This window comes from Octopus bimaculoides, chromosome 8 (genome assembly GCF_046866305.1).
Source record: "Octopus bimaculoides isolate indiv1 chromosome 8, ASM4686630v1, whole genome shotgun sequence".
NCBI lineage: Eukaryota > Metazoa > Mollusca > Cephalopoda > Octopoda > Octopodidae > Octopus > Octopus bimaculoides.
The window spans coordinates 68,544,125-68,564,124 of NC_142935.1; the positions used below are offsets into that span (position 1 = coordinate 68,544,125).

A 20,000-nucleotide genomic window follows, 5' to 3' on the forward strand; every position below is an offset into this window, starting at 1 on the left:
ATATATTTATATATATATATATATATTTATATTTACATATATATATATATATATATATATATATATATATATATATATATATATATATATACATACCACCAGACTCACGGTGGTGCACCAGCATAACCGCAGCCACTTGGCTGAAACACATAAATAAATAAATAAATACCGTATATACATACATATATATGTGTGTGTGTATGTGTGTATGGGTGCGTGTGTGCCTGTATGTGTTAATATATGTATTTGTGTGTGTGTTAAAATTTTATGCTTAAACTTTTAAGGTTATGTCGAATGGAATTGTCTCGATTGCTTGCCTTCATATGTGTATCTGTATTTCTGTATGTAAACAGCTATAAATGTACCTTTATTCATTTACATCGAATTATGCACATATGTCCAAAGCTATATATCATGCACGCGTGTGTATGCGCATATATATATATATATCATATGTTATGTATATATATCCAACTTTATTATATATTCACACGCATGTATGCAAGTGTGTGTGTAGAAAAAATGCGTACATAATTTTATTTCTCTCAAAATAATATTTGTGTATATTTATGTTCATACGGGAATATACTTAATTTACATATTTATACCAGTTACAATGACTCATATAGCACATACAAACACACACGCACACACACACACACACACACACACACACACACACATACACACACACATACACACACACACACACACACACACACACACACACACACACACACACACACACACACACACACACACACACACACACACGCATGTGTCCGTCCGTGTTTCTGTATCTTATTTCTTAAATCTAATAATTTTCGTGGGATTCTTCAACATAATTTTTTGTAGAGTGTTCCAGAAATATTAACTTACCCAATATTAGAAATGAACTCATTTTTGTAAGTCATTTGATATGTAACATGTACGGAGCCATCGGTTCTGGAGTCATTTTAGCGACTTATTGCCGACTTAAGAATATTTTCTCCTGCTTGTTCTAACAAATAAATGATATGCACACACATAATTATATATACATATATATATATATATATATATATATATATATATATATATATATATATATATGCATACACATCCTTACGCATATATTCAATGCATGCCCTCCCGAGCTCTCTAGAAGACTTCGTACAAAATTGCAATCTTGCACTGTGTGAGAGTATGTTTGATTAAGCTTAGAACACAGAATTATAGATACACTTATGTATGTATATCTATATCTCTGTCTGTCTGTCTGTCTATCTGTCTGTCTGTCTATCTGTCTTTCTTTCTCTCTCTCCCTCTCACTGTCTCTCAACATATATATATATATATATATATATATATATATATATATATATATATATATATATATATATATATATATATATATATATATATATATATATATATATATATATATGTATATATATATATATATATATATATATATATATATATATATCGCACACATATACTGGCAAGCACGTACACACATATGTACACTTTTGTATCACTAATTTTTGTTTTCAATTAATATATGTTCACTAGATAAATTACTCCTTTCGTTTGCACTTTAGACAAATGAGAAGTAGAGATGGTACCTAGAAGGAATTCCCACGTGCTTGTTGCTTCAATATTATTCACTTTCATTTGGGACGACGTTCACCGAGTTATAGGAAGAATAAATGGTGAACTTCTGGCAAAACACACTGGATACAAAAGGGGTAATGTCGTAAAAATTGGTCTGATTCTTCCAACGAATTCATCTTATCCATGGTCATTACAAAGGACAAGGCCTGCTGTAGAATATGCCATCGAAACTGCTAGAAACCAGTTAAAATTACTTCCGGCTTATGATCTCGAAGTAAGTGTCAATGACTCAGAATGTTCCGACATTACCGCCCCACTAGCTGCATTTGATATGTATGCACGATCTAGAGCAAACGTTTTTATTGGGCCATGTTGTGACTATGCTATGGCTCCTATCGCTCGATTCTCACCAGTCTGGGGAATTCCTGTGATCAGTGCCGGAGCTCATATAGATGCTTTCAAAAACAAAAATGAGTACAAATTACTAACTCGCATCCAAGGAACTTACGAGAAATACGGTCAATTTTTCTTCTCAATGGCGCGCTATTTCAACTGGACAAATATCGGTATGATTTACAATGATAACATTTATGACCCTAATATGGGAAGATCAAACTGTTATTTCCAAATACAACCAATTTACCAATTATGGGTCACTTACCATCAAAATGAAGTCTGGCATGTGGTAATTGATGAGCGAGATCCAGAGATCAACCTACGTAAAATACTTTCGGATGCTTCGCTGTACACAAGACGTGAGTATTAAAATATACATACATATACACATTAACGCATATATATATATATATATATATATATATATATATATATATATATATATATATATATATATATATGTATATATATATGTATATATATATGTATGTATGTATATGTATGTTTGTATATATTTGCATGATTTTAAAATTTGATGATTGTTTGCATTCAGAATTTCTTTTATACGCATTTACTTGTCTACTTCCAAAGTTTATTAAACAAAAATATATGAATGCATATGCGCATACATACATGCATACATACATACATACATACATACATACATATATACAAACACACACACATACACACACAGAAAGACATAAATGTATGTCTGCATGTGTCTATAATAATCATATGTATTAAATACATATCATATATTGTACATAAGTATATATCTGCATGTACAATATAAGTATTATTATATATAGATATAATATAAAATTTATATTAAGATAACGGCCATAGAACACTGTCCATCCGTCAAACACTATATACTGGAATCAAATTTATTTTCAAATAACTTCTTGCAGAAACGATATAGAAATGTAAAATTATTCAACTGTTCGATTGAATTTATTTTTGAAATATACGAAAATTAAAAATCCGTGTTATATTCTTTAGACAAAATTATCTTTGTCTTACTACCAAGCGAAAAAAGGCATTAAATATTTTATTTTCATGTACAGTTATAGAATATGTGATTGCAGGGAAATAGATACACACACACACACACACAGATATACACACACACAGACACACAGATACACACACACACACACACACACAGACACACATACACACATGCTACCACCCCCATACAACCACAAACACACACACAGACACATCTTGTATCTTTCAATTTCGTATCCACTGATGAGATATGAATATTAAAATTCATCTAATCACATACATTATATATATTATTAATCAGTAAAATACTTCTATCTTCGCAGCGCCTATATCGTTCAGCCCTAAATTACGATGGTGTAATAATTTCTGTTTCGCTCCAATGAAAAAAGAAATGTATACTCTGCCTTTATACTCTTCTGAATTAAGCACTTCTAATTTATGATGCTTACTCAAATGTGCGCGCTCTTTCGAGCACGCGTATGTATATATGTCTTATTTGAACGTCGATATATATATATATATATATATATATATATATATATATATATATATATATATCATGTTACCAGGAATATTCTCCTGGCAATTTCTGCTGTGGTACTGAAATTACCAACGGAAAGGAACCGTAAAGCTCCAAAATATCAAAATTTGCCACAATCAATTTGTATGATTGGAAATATCTTTACAAAGCGTGGTTAACAATCGAGGTTAGTATTACAGAGACATGAATATTAAAATGGAAAACAATCTCTGAAATATAACAAAATTACAGTTTTTCTGTGTAAATTGCCTTAAAAGAGATCTCAGTAAGCAAGAAATAAATTCAAGTTCATGGCACTCTCATATGTATGTGTGTGTATCAGTATGTGTGTATGTATATGTGTATATCTACATATATGTAAAGAGGAAAACAATTAGTTTTCAATCTCTGAGCGAGAAATAAACAGTAACATTACTACAGAGTTAAGTTTATTTGGCAACGTAAATTGGCAGTCCTGATTAGAATGATAATAGTACCTTTTTTAGCCCCAGCAAAACATCTTTTCTAGCTGGCTACCGACACAACTGTGTCCTTATACCTCGAACAAAGGAGCTATTGTCCCCAATCAGGCTCAGACGGTACCTGTGGACCTTGATTTCTGGGTTATTCCCCTTCATCGGCTAGAGATAGCAGCCTAGGCCTTGTTACAGCTATATACCTTTAAACTGATACACATCACTGACCTCATAAAGAGGAAAACAGTTTTAAATCTCTGAGCGAGATGTAAGCAGTAACAGTACTACAGAGATTCTTTTCTTTCCATTTTAATTTTCATGTCTTTGTAACCAGCTGGAAAACATGTTTTCCTGGGACTAAAAATGATAAAATGATAGTAACATCGTCCTAATCAGGAATGCCTATTTACGTTGGCAAATAGATTTTACTCTACATATATGCATGCATATATCTGTACTATATATATATATATATATATATATATATATATATATATATATATATATATATATATATATATATATATATATATATATATATATATATATATACATATATATATATATATATTGGTTTTACCGATAAAGGTTTTTTCATACTGAACTACTTGGCAAAATTGTTAATTATTAATTCGATTATTAATTGACGATTCCCTGCCCTTATTCTTGTATATATATATATATATATATATATATATATATATATATATATATATATATATATATATATATATATACTGATGCATATATGCATACATATATCTATACTATATATATATATATATATATATATATATGCTTACATACATATATCTACATGCATACAAACACACACATACACATAAACAGACATACACAAGAAAACAGAAAAGAATAAAGGGAATCAAAACATACCCTTTTTCTTTTTATTTTACCTGCCTCCTCCCACATTTTCTAAACTTACACGTAGATACGCCTACATGCACATTTAGTACTCCTTGCTGTAAACACGTTCGCGCACAGCAATATACGTTCCTTAATTGATAATTTGCACCAGTTTCTATAATTCTTCCCCATTCTCTCTCTTGCATTCTATTTCTAATAATATCCCATTTCTTCAAGCATCCTTTTTCTTCCCTTGGCCACATGTTTTCCCACCCTTTTCCATACACATTATCCATTTTTCAAATACTACATCCCTTGCAAATCTCTATGACTCGGCCAAAATAGCCCTATTGAAAACTACCGACCAAATGACATTGCTTAAATTACTGAACTCTCCCACTTCCTAATGTTTTTATTCCTTTTATGCTTTTCTATTTTCTTTTGTATATTCCTAATTTTCCTCATGTATATTCTACACTTTTACCGTGGTCTGTTTATACTCTGATCGAATCTTCCATGTGTTAACATGTAACTCCTTGTGACAATGTAAACTCTCATTTAATCAGAATATCCTTGGCCTGCCGAGTAGCCTGCAGTATAAAGCTCGCTTGGATATATACCACTTCCGAGGTTCCGTTCGCTATGAAACACATATAGCCCAGATTTTATCTACTCCATTCCTTAACCCTTGTATGTATGTATATATATATATATATATATATATATATACATATAGTTTAGGACAGTCAGTTGTCATAATAATACTCGGAGTTTCAAATGCACCGGACACACTCATTCAATCCTATGCATACATACACGCGTACACATATATACACACGCACACACATACACATTCAATATATACATACATATACGTATACTCATACACGTACACATTCACACAATTAAAAAAAGAAAAAAATTGTAAAATATATATGAAACAGTAAAAATGTTAAGACATGGAAATCTTGTGCAGGAACATAGTAAAAATGCGGATTGTATGCGTGATCTTGGGGGCCCAAAACCGAAACAGGTATTTTGTCATATGTGGACAAAAAGTTCAGTTCTTGAATTTAGACATGTAGCGGGGTCCATGGAACTTTTCCAGATGAGCCATCTTTCTGCACTTGTGTGTATGTGCATGTACATATACATGTTTGTGTGAGTGTGTACGGATGTAGACTTTATGAACGCAGGACGTTTTGTTTTCTATGTATTGTGAGAATATGGTTGCTTGTATTTTTTTAATCTTTTATATTTTTTTCTATCTATTAGAGTAACTTTCCTTTTATTGAACCATTTTTCATAGCGTCTATTGCTCTGAGACTACTGCACCGTAGATCTTAGCTCTGGCAATTGAAACTCCGAGCACTATTATGACAACTTACTGATTGTCCTAAACTATACATATGTAAATAATCCTCTATTTACCTAATATCAAGGTCTCAATCTTTTGTTGTCACATATTATCATTATATATATATATATATATATATATATATATATATATATATGCACACACAACACTCACATATGTGCGCGCGCGCGCGCGCGTGTGTGTGTGTGTGTGTCTGTGTGCGAAACTTTAATAGCATTCCGTAATGTTAATTAAAATTTGATGTCAGAATATCATTACTCTGCAACTTATTAGCCAGCAGCTATATTTTCCATTTAATTTTCGCTTTGACTGAATTTGATTTGATATTACTTACAATTTTTAAGACTTTAGCGAGGAAATGAAATGGAATAGTTTTTGTAAATAACGATTAGCAAGTGAATATTTGCTACGTGGCCTGGCAGTACATTTTTGTATTTTAGAATGATAGCGCTAAATTAAGGATTAATCTCTTTCTACCGCTTTCTTGCTTTGTCATTCATGTGGGTGCACGCATATGTGTGTATAGGCATGACTCTTCTGTTTTTAATCGTTTAAATTCTTCTTCTAAAGGAGGATTTGGTTTGTAAGAAAGATACAAAGCTCTATCTTTGGAATGTGGATAACGGAAACAGCGTTACCTTTTAAACCTGAGAAAAGTCTTGCATATTTTTACTGTTCTGCTTAGCAATTGTATGTGCGAATCAGACTGACAGTTAGGTATTTATGTATGTATGCATTTATGTCTCTCTCTCTCTCTCTCTCTCTCTCTCTCTCTCTCTCTCTCTCTCTTTCTCTCTCTCTCTTTCTCTCTCTCTCTCTCTCTCTCTCATTTTCATCGTTCGACATTTACTTCTCAAAGCATCTGACGTCAACAAACACCGGTTAACCAAAAACGAACGTTGAATCAAAACAAACCATGGAAAGCACGAAGTAACGACATCACTGAAAAATATTCCTATTTCACCAGGAGAAGTATAAATAAAACATTTTAAGCATGTCGACATTAATCATATCGATAAAACAGAAAATATTCCGAGGAGAATGAAATGGAAGGCCTATTTTTTCGATAAAGATACGTGCAGTCCTCATGCAGAGGACAATCAGAGTTTCAGAACTTATAAAAAGCCACCACATATTAAAGACCTTGAAAAATCTGAAGACGTTCTTATAAAGTTAGTTAGAAATGTAAAATTCAACGATAAGTGCAACAAGTTGCAACACATATTGCGAACATACGTCGAATCTTTCAAAACATCAACACGCATGTTTATTAAAGCAGATAAAACAAAACATATCTATGAAGTAAACACCTAAACACACAATAAATTACTAACCGACAACATAACTAAAACATGCAAGGAAACAAACCCCATCACTTATAAATCAATTAATGTACAAGCAAAACATTTAGCCACAAATTTTAAAATAGAAGACAAAGTAGGAAGGCTTATCCCACTAAATCCTTTTATAATTTTGAATGACCATAAAAGTAAGTTCACGCAAAATCTAGCTATAGATTAATAAATCCTACAAAAAGTGAAATAGGAATAATTAGTAAATCCATATTAGATAATATTATACGACATATCAGAGTACACTCAAATCTTACTTAAATTATATGCAGTAGTACAACTATTGAATGGTTTAAGAAAATATAGGATAAACGAAATTGCAAATTTATACAATTCGAAAGCTTGCTTCAGAAGACACTTGAATTTAGAAAGACAAATGACACTATAACAAAAACTGATATAGATATAATTATGAACGCAAAGAAGTCATTACTCTTTAATGATAGTTCCTATTTGGTAAAAAAGAATGGAGACGAGTTATTTGACGTGGCAATGGGGAGTGATGACGGTACAGAGATAGCTGACCTTGTAGGCCTTTATGTTCTAGATGCCCTAAGAAAAGAAATAAAACAAGTTTACAGAGGTTTATATAGGGACGATGGCCCAGAAGTAGTATACAATGAAATCAAGCATATGGTGAAACTAAGGAAAACATTATGCAAAATATTTAGCCAATTAGGCCTAAGAACCACACTTCCTAGACATTATCATAAATCTTAACACAGGAATATTTAAACCCTACCACAAACCAAATGAGGAAGTCTAGTACATAGACATAAGTTCCAACCACAAACACCCCTGAAAGATCCATCTGCAAATCCACAAATGGAAAATTATTACTAAAACCAAAAAATTCAGAGGATGGGGTACCAAATGTTAACTCTGTATTACTGAAAAATTAAACACTATACAATCAACAAACAACGCCCTAAATATTAGAGATGAAACCTCTCCCTGCATACACAAGCAATATTTTACATTCAAATATTTCTAAGAAGAGCCACTATCTGCAACAGTAATCCCAACAGGATAGCTCCTTTCCTAAATGTGAAATCTGAACAGGCATAGCACACAAACTCCACATACAGAAGAAACATGCCACAATGACGAACTACATCAGTACACAAGCATAAGAACACTATGCCCAGAACAAAAACAAAATAATGACAATTGACCACGCAACAATTTTTCCAAAAGACAAATTCACCCATGCCACCCAAGAGTAATTTCCCTTTATTCATGGATTCATTGTTATATTCACGTGAATTCACGAGAATTTCCGTGAACTAAACGAGGCTGTCTTTTCCAAAATGGAGGCGAACACCTCTTTTCATGTGAAGGCTTTTGGCATAAAATATTGTGCTTACAATCGTCAGCTCGTAGTTTAGATTCTCGGACGGGTAGTGTGCTGTGTTCTTGAGCAAGGTATTTCATTTCAATCATCTCTAGTAAATAACTTACCCTTCGACTAAATGGTGTTCTGTTTTAGTGGGACTTCGGCCATTTATACGTCATAAAACTATGTAACCGACTAAAGGATACGAAGCATTTATTTCCAGGGGTCTTGTTACTTGTTACTTCCTTCAGAAATTTAGCTAGATACATCGCCCTCACAGCTGTATATACTCTTACACACATATAACCGCACAAACCTAAGTACATATATGTATATAAATGCTTCACTAGACATACGAGTCTTTACTCTCGCACACACACCTGAATGTCAACAACCCTTCACACGCATGACAGTATAGACATTTGCCGAAATGCACACAACTGCACAAACACATAGGCAGTCACCACATGTACACCATTGTAAGTCTGTATTTCTATTTCCTACACAACTTACATTCCCGGGTAACTCATTCAAGTACAATGTCATACAGGTACACACGCCTATACTTAAGTAACACATTATTGCTCAGACAAATCCCGCGATTCTACAGAATTTTATATTTTTTTCTTAATGTCACAGTAGCCTGAAGATTTCTGTTTCCCTTTTCTTCTATGTAACACATGTTGAATCATATTCAGTCTTATACCAGTGTTTACATACATACATACATGCATGCATGCATCTATCCATCCACTCATACATATATATGTATAAATATATGTATGTACATATATGTATATATATATATATATATATATATATATATATATATATATATATATATATATATATATATATATATAGTTTTAGGGAAAATAACCAAGTTTCAAGAACTCATCGATGAAAATCCACTATCACATATAGAAAAATTAACAATTAAAAGCACAATAAATGAGTATAATATAAAGCAAAGTAAATATCATAAGATAAATATGATAAAATGATTACACGTGTTTCATAACTATTTTTCAAATAGAAAGGAAATTTAAATCGATTAAAATCAATTGAAATTATCGAAACTTAAATTCTATTCAAAAATATAGCTAATCGTCAGATCTTAAGTAGAACAATAATTAGATATATATATAGGGATTTTGTCCCTAATATTATTATTATTACTATTATTATTATATATATATATATATATATATATATATATATATATATATATATATATATATATATATATATATATATATATATATATGCGTGCGACACACACGCGTATGTGAGTATGACAGTGTGTTTAAAATGAACGCAGTTAAACTCCTGTTAATTGACATAAAAAACAATAAACACTGGAACTGAGTTGAAATTTAACAGCTAAAGTTAGAAAACTTAATAAAGATAATTGAGATACCACACCTGAATTTATAAAAATTTGCGAATTTCTCACGTACATGAAATCTTTCATAAATAACGAAAAATTCGTGTATATCACAATTTTGTTTAAAATGTACAGAGGTTGATAAAAGCTAATGGAAATGCTTTCAATATAAGAGGAACTTGTATGAAGGGAAATTACACACATTGAACATTCTCTTGAACTTTGATAGCTTTGGATCTGAGATCATTTCTATCTGTGGACATTTGACAAGTTTAACATTTCCTATCCACAGTGAATACGTTTAATTTAGTGTTATATTAGAACAGAATTTAAAAATGTGTGTTTTATCTAAAGGGATTCTTGCAGTACTCTTTATACACGGCTATATTTTATTTATGTCTATGAAATAGGGTTGGCATGTGTGTGGGTTAGAAAATTTGTTTTACAACTAATAGTATCGAGTTCAAGTTCATTGTGCCCCTCTTTTGGAAGAGGGGTGCTCTCGGAGTGCCCAAATGGTTGTGAATAAAATTTGGCGAAATGCAATGGATGAGAATTCTTCTAAAATATTTTTCTCTGCTTGGCTGGTAGATCTAACCCCTCACACAGAATACCACTGCTGTGTTATTCGGGAATACATTTAGTAAGGTCAATCTTATGGCAAGCATTTGGGGTGTTAGTCATCAGTCTTCAATATAGCATCTTCCTATTTTCCCACCATTCTTAGGGACACTGAAAAGTGTGATGAATGCTGTCCTTTGAGAATCCTTGTAAAATATTTAACAATTAAAACATGATTCCTCAAGATATTGGTAAACCTGGCAATATTAGTTGTTAACTTTGGCAGAAAGACTAGATGGCAGTTACATTCGATTAACTTAACAATAGTTGATGCCCTATAGTTATTTCATGAAACGTAGCAAGCAGAAAGGCAAAGTTGACTGTTTAGATTTGTAATAAGAAACGTTAGGGATCAGTAAATACTGTAAATCATTTGAATTAGCACCAATCGATTCTAGTATGACCTCATTTTCCCTTAAAATTGTGCTAAATGTTATAGTGAAGGACTTTAGATGGTATAAAGAGGGGAAAGGCCGACTGAATGATATATTTGTTGACAGTGGACGATCTCAACTGAAGAGAGGTAGGCTAAATTTTACAATTGTGGACTTTAGATGACGAAAGGGTAAAGAGGTTACCTAAATGTTAAAAACCGAGAACTGCAGATTGTGTAACTGTTACAACGAGGACTTTAGACGTGTAGATGTAAATGCTAATTTTAAAATGTTCATTTCCAATGATGTGGTTAGTAATCTCACAAATCCTATTCTTACCAATTTATTTCATCTCTTGATCATTGTTTAGCTTTATTAGTATTCATACTAATTTCAAACTCTGGTAAAATCGAAGTTGACAATCAAACCCCCACAATCAATAAAAGTAGTACTAGTTTCAAATGCATTCAGATAGCTATATTCAAATACAGTCATAAAAATATGACTTTTGTGCCAGAGTAAGAGAATAATGCTTAGATGCACACAGATAACATCCTATCCAGTTGAGAAATCATTTATCATTCTAGTTATGGTGTAATAACATAAAAATATATATTTAAATGTATATCTTCCATGTTTTCTGCTGCGTAATAACTGAAAAATCTATGTATATCTTCCAGTTTGTCTCTCGACCTTCTAAAAATTCTGCATCCTATTACAATTTATCGTGTTGTAAAGGAGAAAGACATTGCGTAATGCTTGTCCTAGATATACCATACTTTAACAAAAAGATGAGATGGTCACGGCGAGGATACCATTAATCACTGATCGGGATTAAACAGAAACAGTAATTTAGCTATGTCTTCAAAATCTCTGGTTTCGTTACAATAATAACTTGTTTAGCGATTATCTATTTTGATGAACGTTGCATACTCTAAATTTACAACATTGATCTAAAGTTTTTAAATACAAATAGGTCATAAATTATAATACCATAATATGCGGACTCTCAGGTCCCCAGTAGGTGCAATTGTGGCGGTTAATTGAACCATTTAGTCTGAATGTCGCCTCACCACTCAAACACAATTTTTGTTGGAAAGTGTGCATCTCCTAACATCATACCAAGTAGCATTCGCAATACTGCACTCTTCGGTTTGGATCATCGTCACTAACAGCATGAACTAATCTTGAAACGTAACTCTTCCATTTACAACGCTTCAAAATGCATTGGACAGATGATTTTGAAATGACTACCTCACGACTCGCTTGCCGCAAAGATTTTCTTGGGCTTTGGTGATACGTTTCCAGCACTTCTTGCTTTGTAGGGGTTGTCGATGTTCGTGGACGCTTTCGGAACGCTTCCTGTGGACATTCTGAACAGTTCCATCGACTTCAAACATCTCTAATTCGATGTTGATGGATCCGTTTGAAACTCCCTCCTAAACTGTCTTTGCACTTCAACCAGGTTTTCACACTTCCAGTAACATTTTAGAATGATTTTCCTTTGTTCAAAGCTTAGTCTATTTGCCTTCATTACTTCCAGTGGGTTTCATCTGGAATTAAAAAACATCGAGTTATCAGCTGCTAAAGTGTGTATACATTTTTGTGTGTGTATATACATACATACATACATATATATATATATATATATATATATATATATATATATATATATATATATATGTATGTGTGTGTGTGTGTGTGTGTGTGTGTGTGTGTGTGTGTATGTATGTGAGTGCGCATATATGTGAGTGCGTTGAGAAGGGCAGATAAATTCAGGTAGACTCAAAGCGTGTATCTACATGTATACTTTTTAAGACACCATAACGACTGTCTGTGCTTATATACCTTTCTTCTTCTATAACAGCCCCATAGGAATTGTTCTTATAGCTCTTATAGCTAATGTGTGATGCTGAGGCGATAGTCTTTAAGTTCTCAAACATTGTAGCATCACTCTACATTGTCTATATTGCGCTTATTTTGTATTCACCTACACACATCCATACAGAAACACAAACACGCACACTCTAACACAGATACACACACACGCACACGCACACGCACAGGTGCACACACACACACACATATACGCATAACACACACACACATGCATACATATATACAACAACAACATACTCCATATTTATATGAACGCGCATACACAATTCATTAATGTTTCTATGATATTGCAAAGTTAGGGTTACTGTCTTTACTGAGATACTATATCACATAAAGTGACATGCCGTGTTATAAATGCGAACATTAAATACTATCTGATAAATATTGCACTTATTACTTAATCGACGGAATAAATAAATACTTCAGTTGATGAGATTAATCCAATGATGTAAATCAGAATAATTTAAAATCGAAGTATGTTTAAAGTGCCTTTACACAGTTACAACAATGCCATCAATATGTAAATGACTTTAGCCTCTTGTAACCCAGATGTTACCACCACAGTTAATCAAAGTGTGACGAAGATTAAAGATTCTTAGTCCCAGAAGAACTTCACTTTCATAAAGAAGACCATTCTACAATAGGCACAAGGCCTGAAATTTGTTTGGTGGTGGGGAGAGATAATCGATTACATCGATTCCAGCGCTCAACTGGTAATTGTTTCGTCGATCTCCAAATGATGAAAAGCAAAGCTGATCTTGGCAAAATTTGAACTCAGAATATAAAAACGGATGAGTATACCGCTAAGCATTTTGTCCGGTATGCTAACGATTATTTTACCTCTTCGCCTTAATACTTTTAACCATAATATATATCATATACAATAAATCGTTAGAGTGTTGGTTAAAATGTCTTGCAATACATAATCACGATCCTTTACGTTTTGAGTTCAAATCTTGCGAAGGTCAGTTTTCCTTTTCAACTTCCCGATGTCAATACAATAAAGTACCAGTGAAATACTGGTGTCGATTAAGTCGATTATATCAGATTCCTAAATGTCAGTCACTCTGTTCATGTTAGAAATTAACATTTAGTCATCCGTAAACTCTGTCTTAAACCAGTTGATATATTTTGCATCATCTGTCTTTATGTGATAATTTTCCATTATATGTTCACTTTACACATTCGGAAATCCTTATCGGAGACATGAGATTATGTACATGAACTAAAAACAGTAGATTTGTCTGCTCTGCTTCTTTAGTACTATACACCGTACGTACCCTGATTTAACTCTACTATATCGCGATTGAGTAAGTTAAGTGCCGTCAATAATGTTGCAGTCGTGAGGACAATGTTTCGACTTACAGGATAAATGCCATCTTCCGATCTCAAGTCTCAGGAGGCCAGGAGAAAAGTCTATGAATGTTGTGCTTCCTCATCTTACTAAATAGGTTTCAAATTTTGGCCAGCAGTTTCAGTGATGGGGTCACGTCGATTACATTGAAACTAGTGCTCAACTGGTACTTATTTTATCGACCCCAAAAGAGGTGAAAATCGACCCCAGTGGAATTTGAAATTAGAACGTGCAGACGGGCGAAATGTCTAAGCATTTTTGCTCGGCATGCTAATGATTCTGCCGGCTCGTTGCTTGGCATTCTTATAAAATATAGATAAAAAGCATAAGGATTGAAAAGTAATCTGAAGTCGCCGAACGTCGCCAGGGTAGATCAAATTCACCTTATTTCATACAATCAAATTGCTTCTCTCCAGCGAATGGAATTGGGAGAAGATTGAAATAATATTTGGCTATAACTGGTATGGCAGAATAGTAAGCAGGCTGCACTATTATACTTATAAAACATTTAAAACGCATAGTTCCAACATTCGTTAATCTATTCTCTATCATTACATTAGCTAAACGACGATGAAATTTATATTAAGGATGTGTTAAGTCTCAAAGGGCCTTAAATGCGTAGTAGGTTTATATATGACATGGACATATGACATGGACATATGACAATTTTAATTAAAACTGCGCCACGCGGATTGGGAATATTCGAGTGAAACCAAGAGCAAATTAGGATATTAAGACAGGTGCTTTCGTTGCTGATTTCCGGGTTTATATTTAATGACGTAAATCAGAAGAGATTATATGTAATATATGTGTGTGTGTATATCTATCTATCTATCTATCTATCTATCTATCTATCTATCTATCTATCTATCTATCTATCTGTCTGTCTATCTGTCTGTCTGTCTATCTATCTATCTATCTATCTATTTATCTATCTAATCTCTCTCTCTCTCTCTCTCTATATATATATATATATATATATATAATACAAATAATATGTGAATATATGCATATATACGTACATGTGTGTACATACCTACATCTACATGTATATATAGATGCATATCTGGGTACAGGACGTCACAAAAAAACATGGACAAAATGAATAACAGAACATATACAGAGGACAGAAAACAAACATGCAACATAGAGAACATTTCCTTCATTAGCTGCTCCTATTCTAAACTAAGCGTTTCGAAGAGTTAGGGCATGTGCATACATACAAGCATACCTACATACATACATGCATACATGCACACACACACACACACACACACACACACACACACACACACACATATATATATATGTGTGTGTAAACAAATGATATATAAGCAGATGCATGAATACCAACATCTACATGTATATATAGATGCATATTCGGGTACAGGACGTTAGAAAAATGAACGGGAGCATAAAAACGAAACGGACCTTGTTTACAGACAACAGAACGAACACATAGGAAAACAAACAAGCCACTTGGAATTATTCCTTCATTAGCTGCCTCTATTCTAAAACTAGGCGTTTCGAAGATATATCCATACATACACACATACACACATACACACACTTGGGATGAGTACCAAGACCTCCATGCGGTACACTGGAACAATTAACGGTGGCGAGCTGGCAGAAACGTTAGCACGCCGGGCGAAATGCTTAGCGGTATTTCGTCTGCCGCTACGTTCTGAGTTCAAATTCCGCCGAGGTCGACTTTGCCTTTCATCCTTTCGGGGTCGATTAAATAAGTACCAGTTACGCACTGGGGTCGATATAATCGACTCAATCCGTTTGTCTGTCCTTATTTGTCCCCTCTGTGTGTAGCCCCTTGTGGGTAGTAAAGAAATAACACTGGAACAATTATGAAGTTCTCATCATATGAAACTATTCGTTGCATTGTTAACCCACAAATAATATACACATTTTCGCACACCTTTATAATTTAGTCCGGTAAGTAGGTCTAGGAATCTAGCAATAAGTACCAGTTTTCCATTAATCCACACCCTGCCACTGAGAAATATACGGGATAGCAAGTTAAAAAAAAAATTAAAAAAAAACAGCCACAGCCTTAACCACGACAACCACGACTGTAAAGTATTCAAACGAGAGTTGAATCCAGCATATAATTTCAGCTTACATTTCTATGTCATGATATTTGTAGTTCATTTCGTATACAATTACGAGTAAGATACGAACAAGTGCCATACAGGTATCTTTATTTTCGCTATTAAAATCTAAACAAGAAAATTCAAAAGATTTTGCAACGATTTACTCGTCTATTCATTAGTTTTATGAATGAGATGTAATAGCTTCAGACACTTTCACAATTCAATACAACCATGTTAGAAATAAAAAGAAAACAAGACTTCTAAAAGTTATTTGAAGTGAATAAACTTCAAATATAAAGGTGTTTGTGGTGTGCGTGTGGCTTAGAAGTGGATGTGCTTTGCAAGTCACCTTATATATATATATATATATATATATATATATATATATATATATATATATATATATATATATATATATATAAATAAGCAACAAGGATATCCAGAGGAAATGCAGTACTACATTACCTCTGGATATCCTTGCTGCTTATTTTGATTTTAATCACCTTACTTTGAAATTGTATGGATAAAACCGCACTAAATTCTGGTGCCTCAACTTAAGTAACATATTCATTTGAATCTCTCTCTCTCCCCTCCATCTCTCTCTCTCTCTCTCGCTCTCTCTCTCTCTCTCTCTCTCTCTCTCTCTCTGTATATATATACCATTATATATAATTATATATGTGTGTGCATATGTATCTATATGCGTACAGAGTGATGTGTACTAACCATGTACACACACAGACGAGCGCACACAAACAGACATAAACACGCACGCACACAAACACACACTCACACAAACATATATCTCTGTCTGTATTATAACTAGAGAGGTGTATATATTATTGAACTAAGAGAAACAACTTAGAATGGCCGGTGGCGTGCATTTGAGCAAGAAAAGTACAGGTCTTGTAAAATACCGTACAAGATCATTTCTTCGACGTACAGAAATTACAGTCGCTGCGAGGGAAAGTAAACAGACACCTATTAGGAATTGGGAACAAGAAAGGGAGATAATCTGAAGCTTTAAGTTACACACATGCACAACCATAGAAACACACGCACAATACAGACATACATGTAAAGGCGTGGAATAAGAAAATAGTCTATATGTATATACACACATATACTTGCTTCAGATATATAGTTTGCTTAGGTAAAAGTATTTTGCCATAGGCAAATCCAAAACTAGAGAGAACCAGCTAAACTTAACAGTGTTCAGTACAATTCGTCTTTTAAGAATAATGATTGGTTCAAAACGAAAGTGGAATGAAAAAGGACAATGCACAAAAATAAAATAAAATAGAATGAAATAAAATAGAAAGTATAAAGAAAGAGTAAGAGAAGTAAAATGTGAAAGAAAGAATATTAACTTTTACGTTCTTGCAAGTTCTGAACCATTTTCTATTGGTTCTATTTACTTTTTCTTCATGATATGTTTAGCATTCTCGTTTCATTACATTCATCAAAGTACATTATAGAATAATGTTTGCTTGTATGCATGCATAATGTCTGTTAAATGTATTGAAATGCGCATCGTTATGTTGCGGTTCTTGACGACGGTGAAAAGCAGAAACGCTTGAGCGTTAACTTTAATTATGTTTGGTATTTATCTATATCTCTTTACATTTTGAGATCAGTTCCAAGAGGAGCTGAGTTTACTTTGTATACGCTGGATGACAGATGCATTCTGCTACTTAGTTTAACATCACTACATTCCTAACAGGAGCTTCTGGCAGAATCCTTTCTGTAGCAATCATTTATACAAACCATTCAGTCATCCACTATATATAGCATATCAGTGAATCTCCACAACTCTGCACATCTGTTTTTCAGATTGTTCCAATCCAAATACGTTAGTGAACATTTCAGATGACGGAGCCTACGCTCTTCTAATAGTTCAGGTGCATCTACCAATAAACTGTCCAAATTGTGTACACCAACAGTTTATTTCGTGTGTGTTCTATGTGCATTGCACCAATTCTTTCACTCATACTTCCGCTTTCATTCCAGTTGCCTCTCATTGAGTAAGTAAACATCTCTCGTTAAGTGTTTTTTCCTTAAGAAACATATGTTTCGTTAAGTGTTTTTTACTGCAACGTAAGCATAGTACAGTCAGGTACTCAGTATTTTAAACATTCAAAATATTACATAATAGGTTACATGACTCACAACTCATCAGGCTAAACAAAATAAACAAGCAAATAATGACATGTACTTTAATCCACGGTTCATTAACAAGGGAAATTTCTAATCAAAATCTTAGAATAATTCTGATTGTCATTGCGTTACTTAGCCTGTCGGTAATGCTTTCAAGTGATTAGAGAAAAAGTGAGAAACAGGAAAGAGGAAGAGAGAAAAAAAAGGAGAGAGTGAGAATGAGAGAAAGAAAAAGAGTGAGAGAACAAGAGGGAGAGAAAAGCATCCATGATATGAGGTAGAAAGAATGTAATTGTAACTCTTTCACGTGATTAGTTGAAGGGAAATAGAGGAGAAGGAAAAAGAAAAAGAGGATAAGGCGAAGAGTGCGACAGAAAGGGGGAGAAAGAAAAGAGAAAGATAGAAAGACGGAAAGGTAAAAAAGTGAGAAGCACCCGTGACATGAGGTGGGAAGAACGTAATAATTTTAACAGAGACGTGATATTCTGATGGTGAAGTTAAAGAAAGGTAGAGAGAATGAGAGGTGAGAGAGAGAAAGAGGAGGGAGAGAAAGAGGAGAGAGTGAGAGAAGTGCAGAGAGAGATGATGATGGTGGTAGTAGTGGTGGAGAAGGACTTGGTGTTGCTGGTGCAGATACAGTTGTTGGTGATGGAGGTGGTTGTGATGTAGGTGGAGGTGATTGTGATGTAGGTGGAGGTGGTGACTGGATAGTGAAAAGTGTATTTTTTAAGCTTCATTATTTAAGCTTCATTCATCAAGTCCTCATTAAATATCCTTACTTTCTGTGAATTTCATTGGATCCAAGAGGGTGGGATGTTTCCGCGTTTCCTTTTGTTCTGGCGGAGAGGGAACCTCCTTTTTTCTATTCTTGATACTGTCTCTTAGGGCTGATTTTACTTTTGCGTGTATTCAAGCCTTTCCAACTTTCCACTGTCCCATGTTCGCATTCCATACTCTTCATAATTTCGTAAAATAACAACATAGCACTTCTGTTTGTGACCGAAGAAAGGGAACTTCATCGATGACTTTTCGAGTTTTCTCATTGTTGCTCCGTGAGGTTCAACTATTACTGTTAGAGGATCAGCAGCAACCATGCCCTATTATTATCACTGATTATTCTATTGCTGTCTACCGCTATTCACTGTTCTCTTTTTCTTCTTGTGAAGTT

At 33.5% G+C, this 20,000-nt stretch overlaps 1 protein-coding gene across 2 annotated transcripts in view; it reads left to right on the top strand.

Moving 5' to 3' along the window:
- The window catches only part of LOC106867807 (atrial natriuretic peptide receptor 1), an 865,062-nt gene that overhangs the window by 49,891 nt on the left and 795,171 nt on the right, over positions 1-20,000 (top strand). For both annotated transcript variants that reach the window (XM_014912829.3, XM_089356636.1), the window contains exon 2: positions 1,584-2,351. In XM_014912829.3, coding sequence (XP_014768315.1) covers positions 1,601-2,351 — 751 coding nt within the window. In that variant the 5' untranslated portion in view covers positions 1,584-1,600. The remainder of the gene's footprint in view (positions 1-1,583; positions 2,352-20,000) is intronic.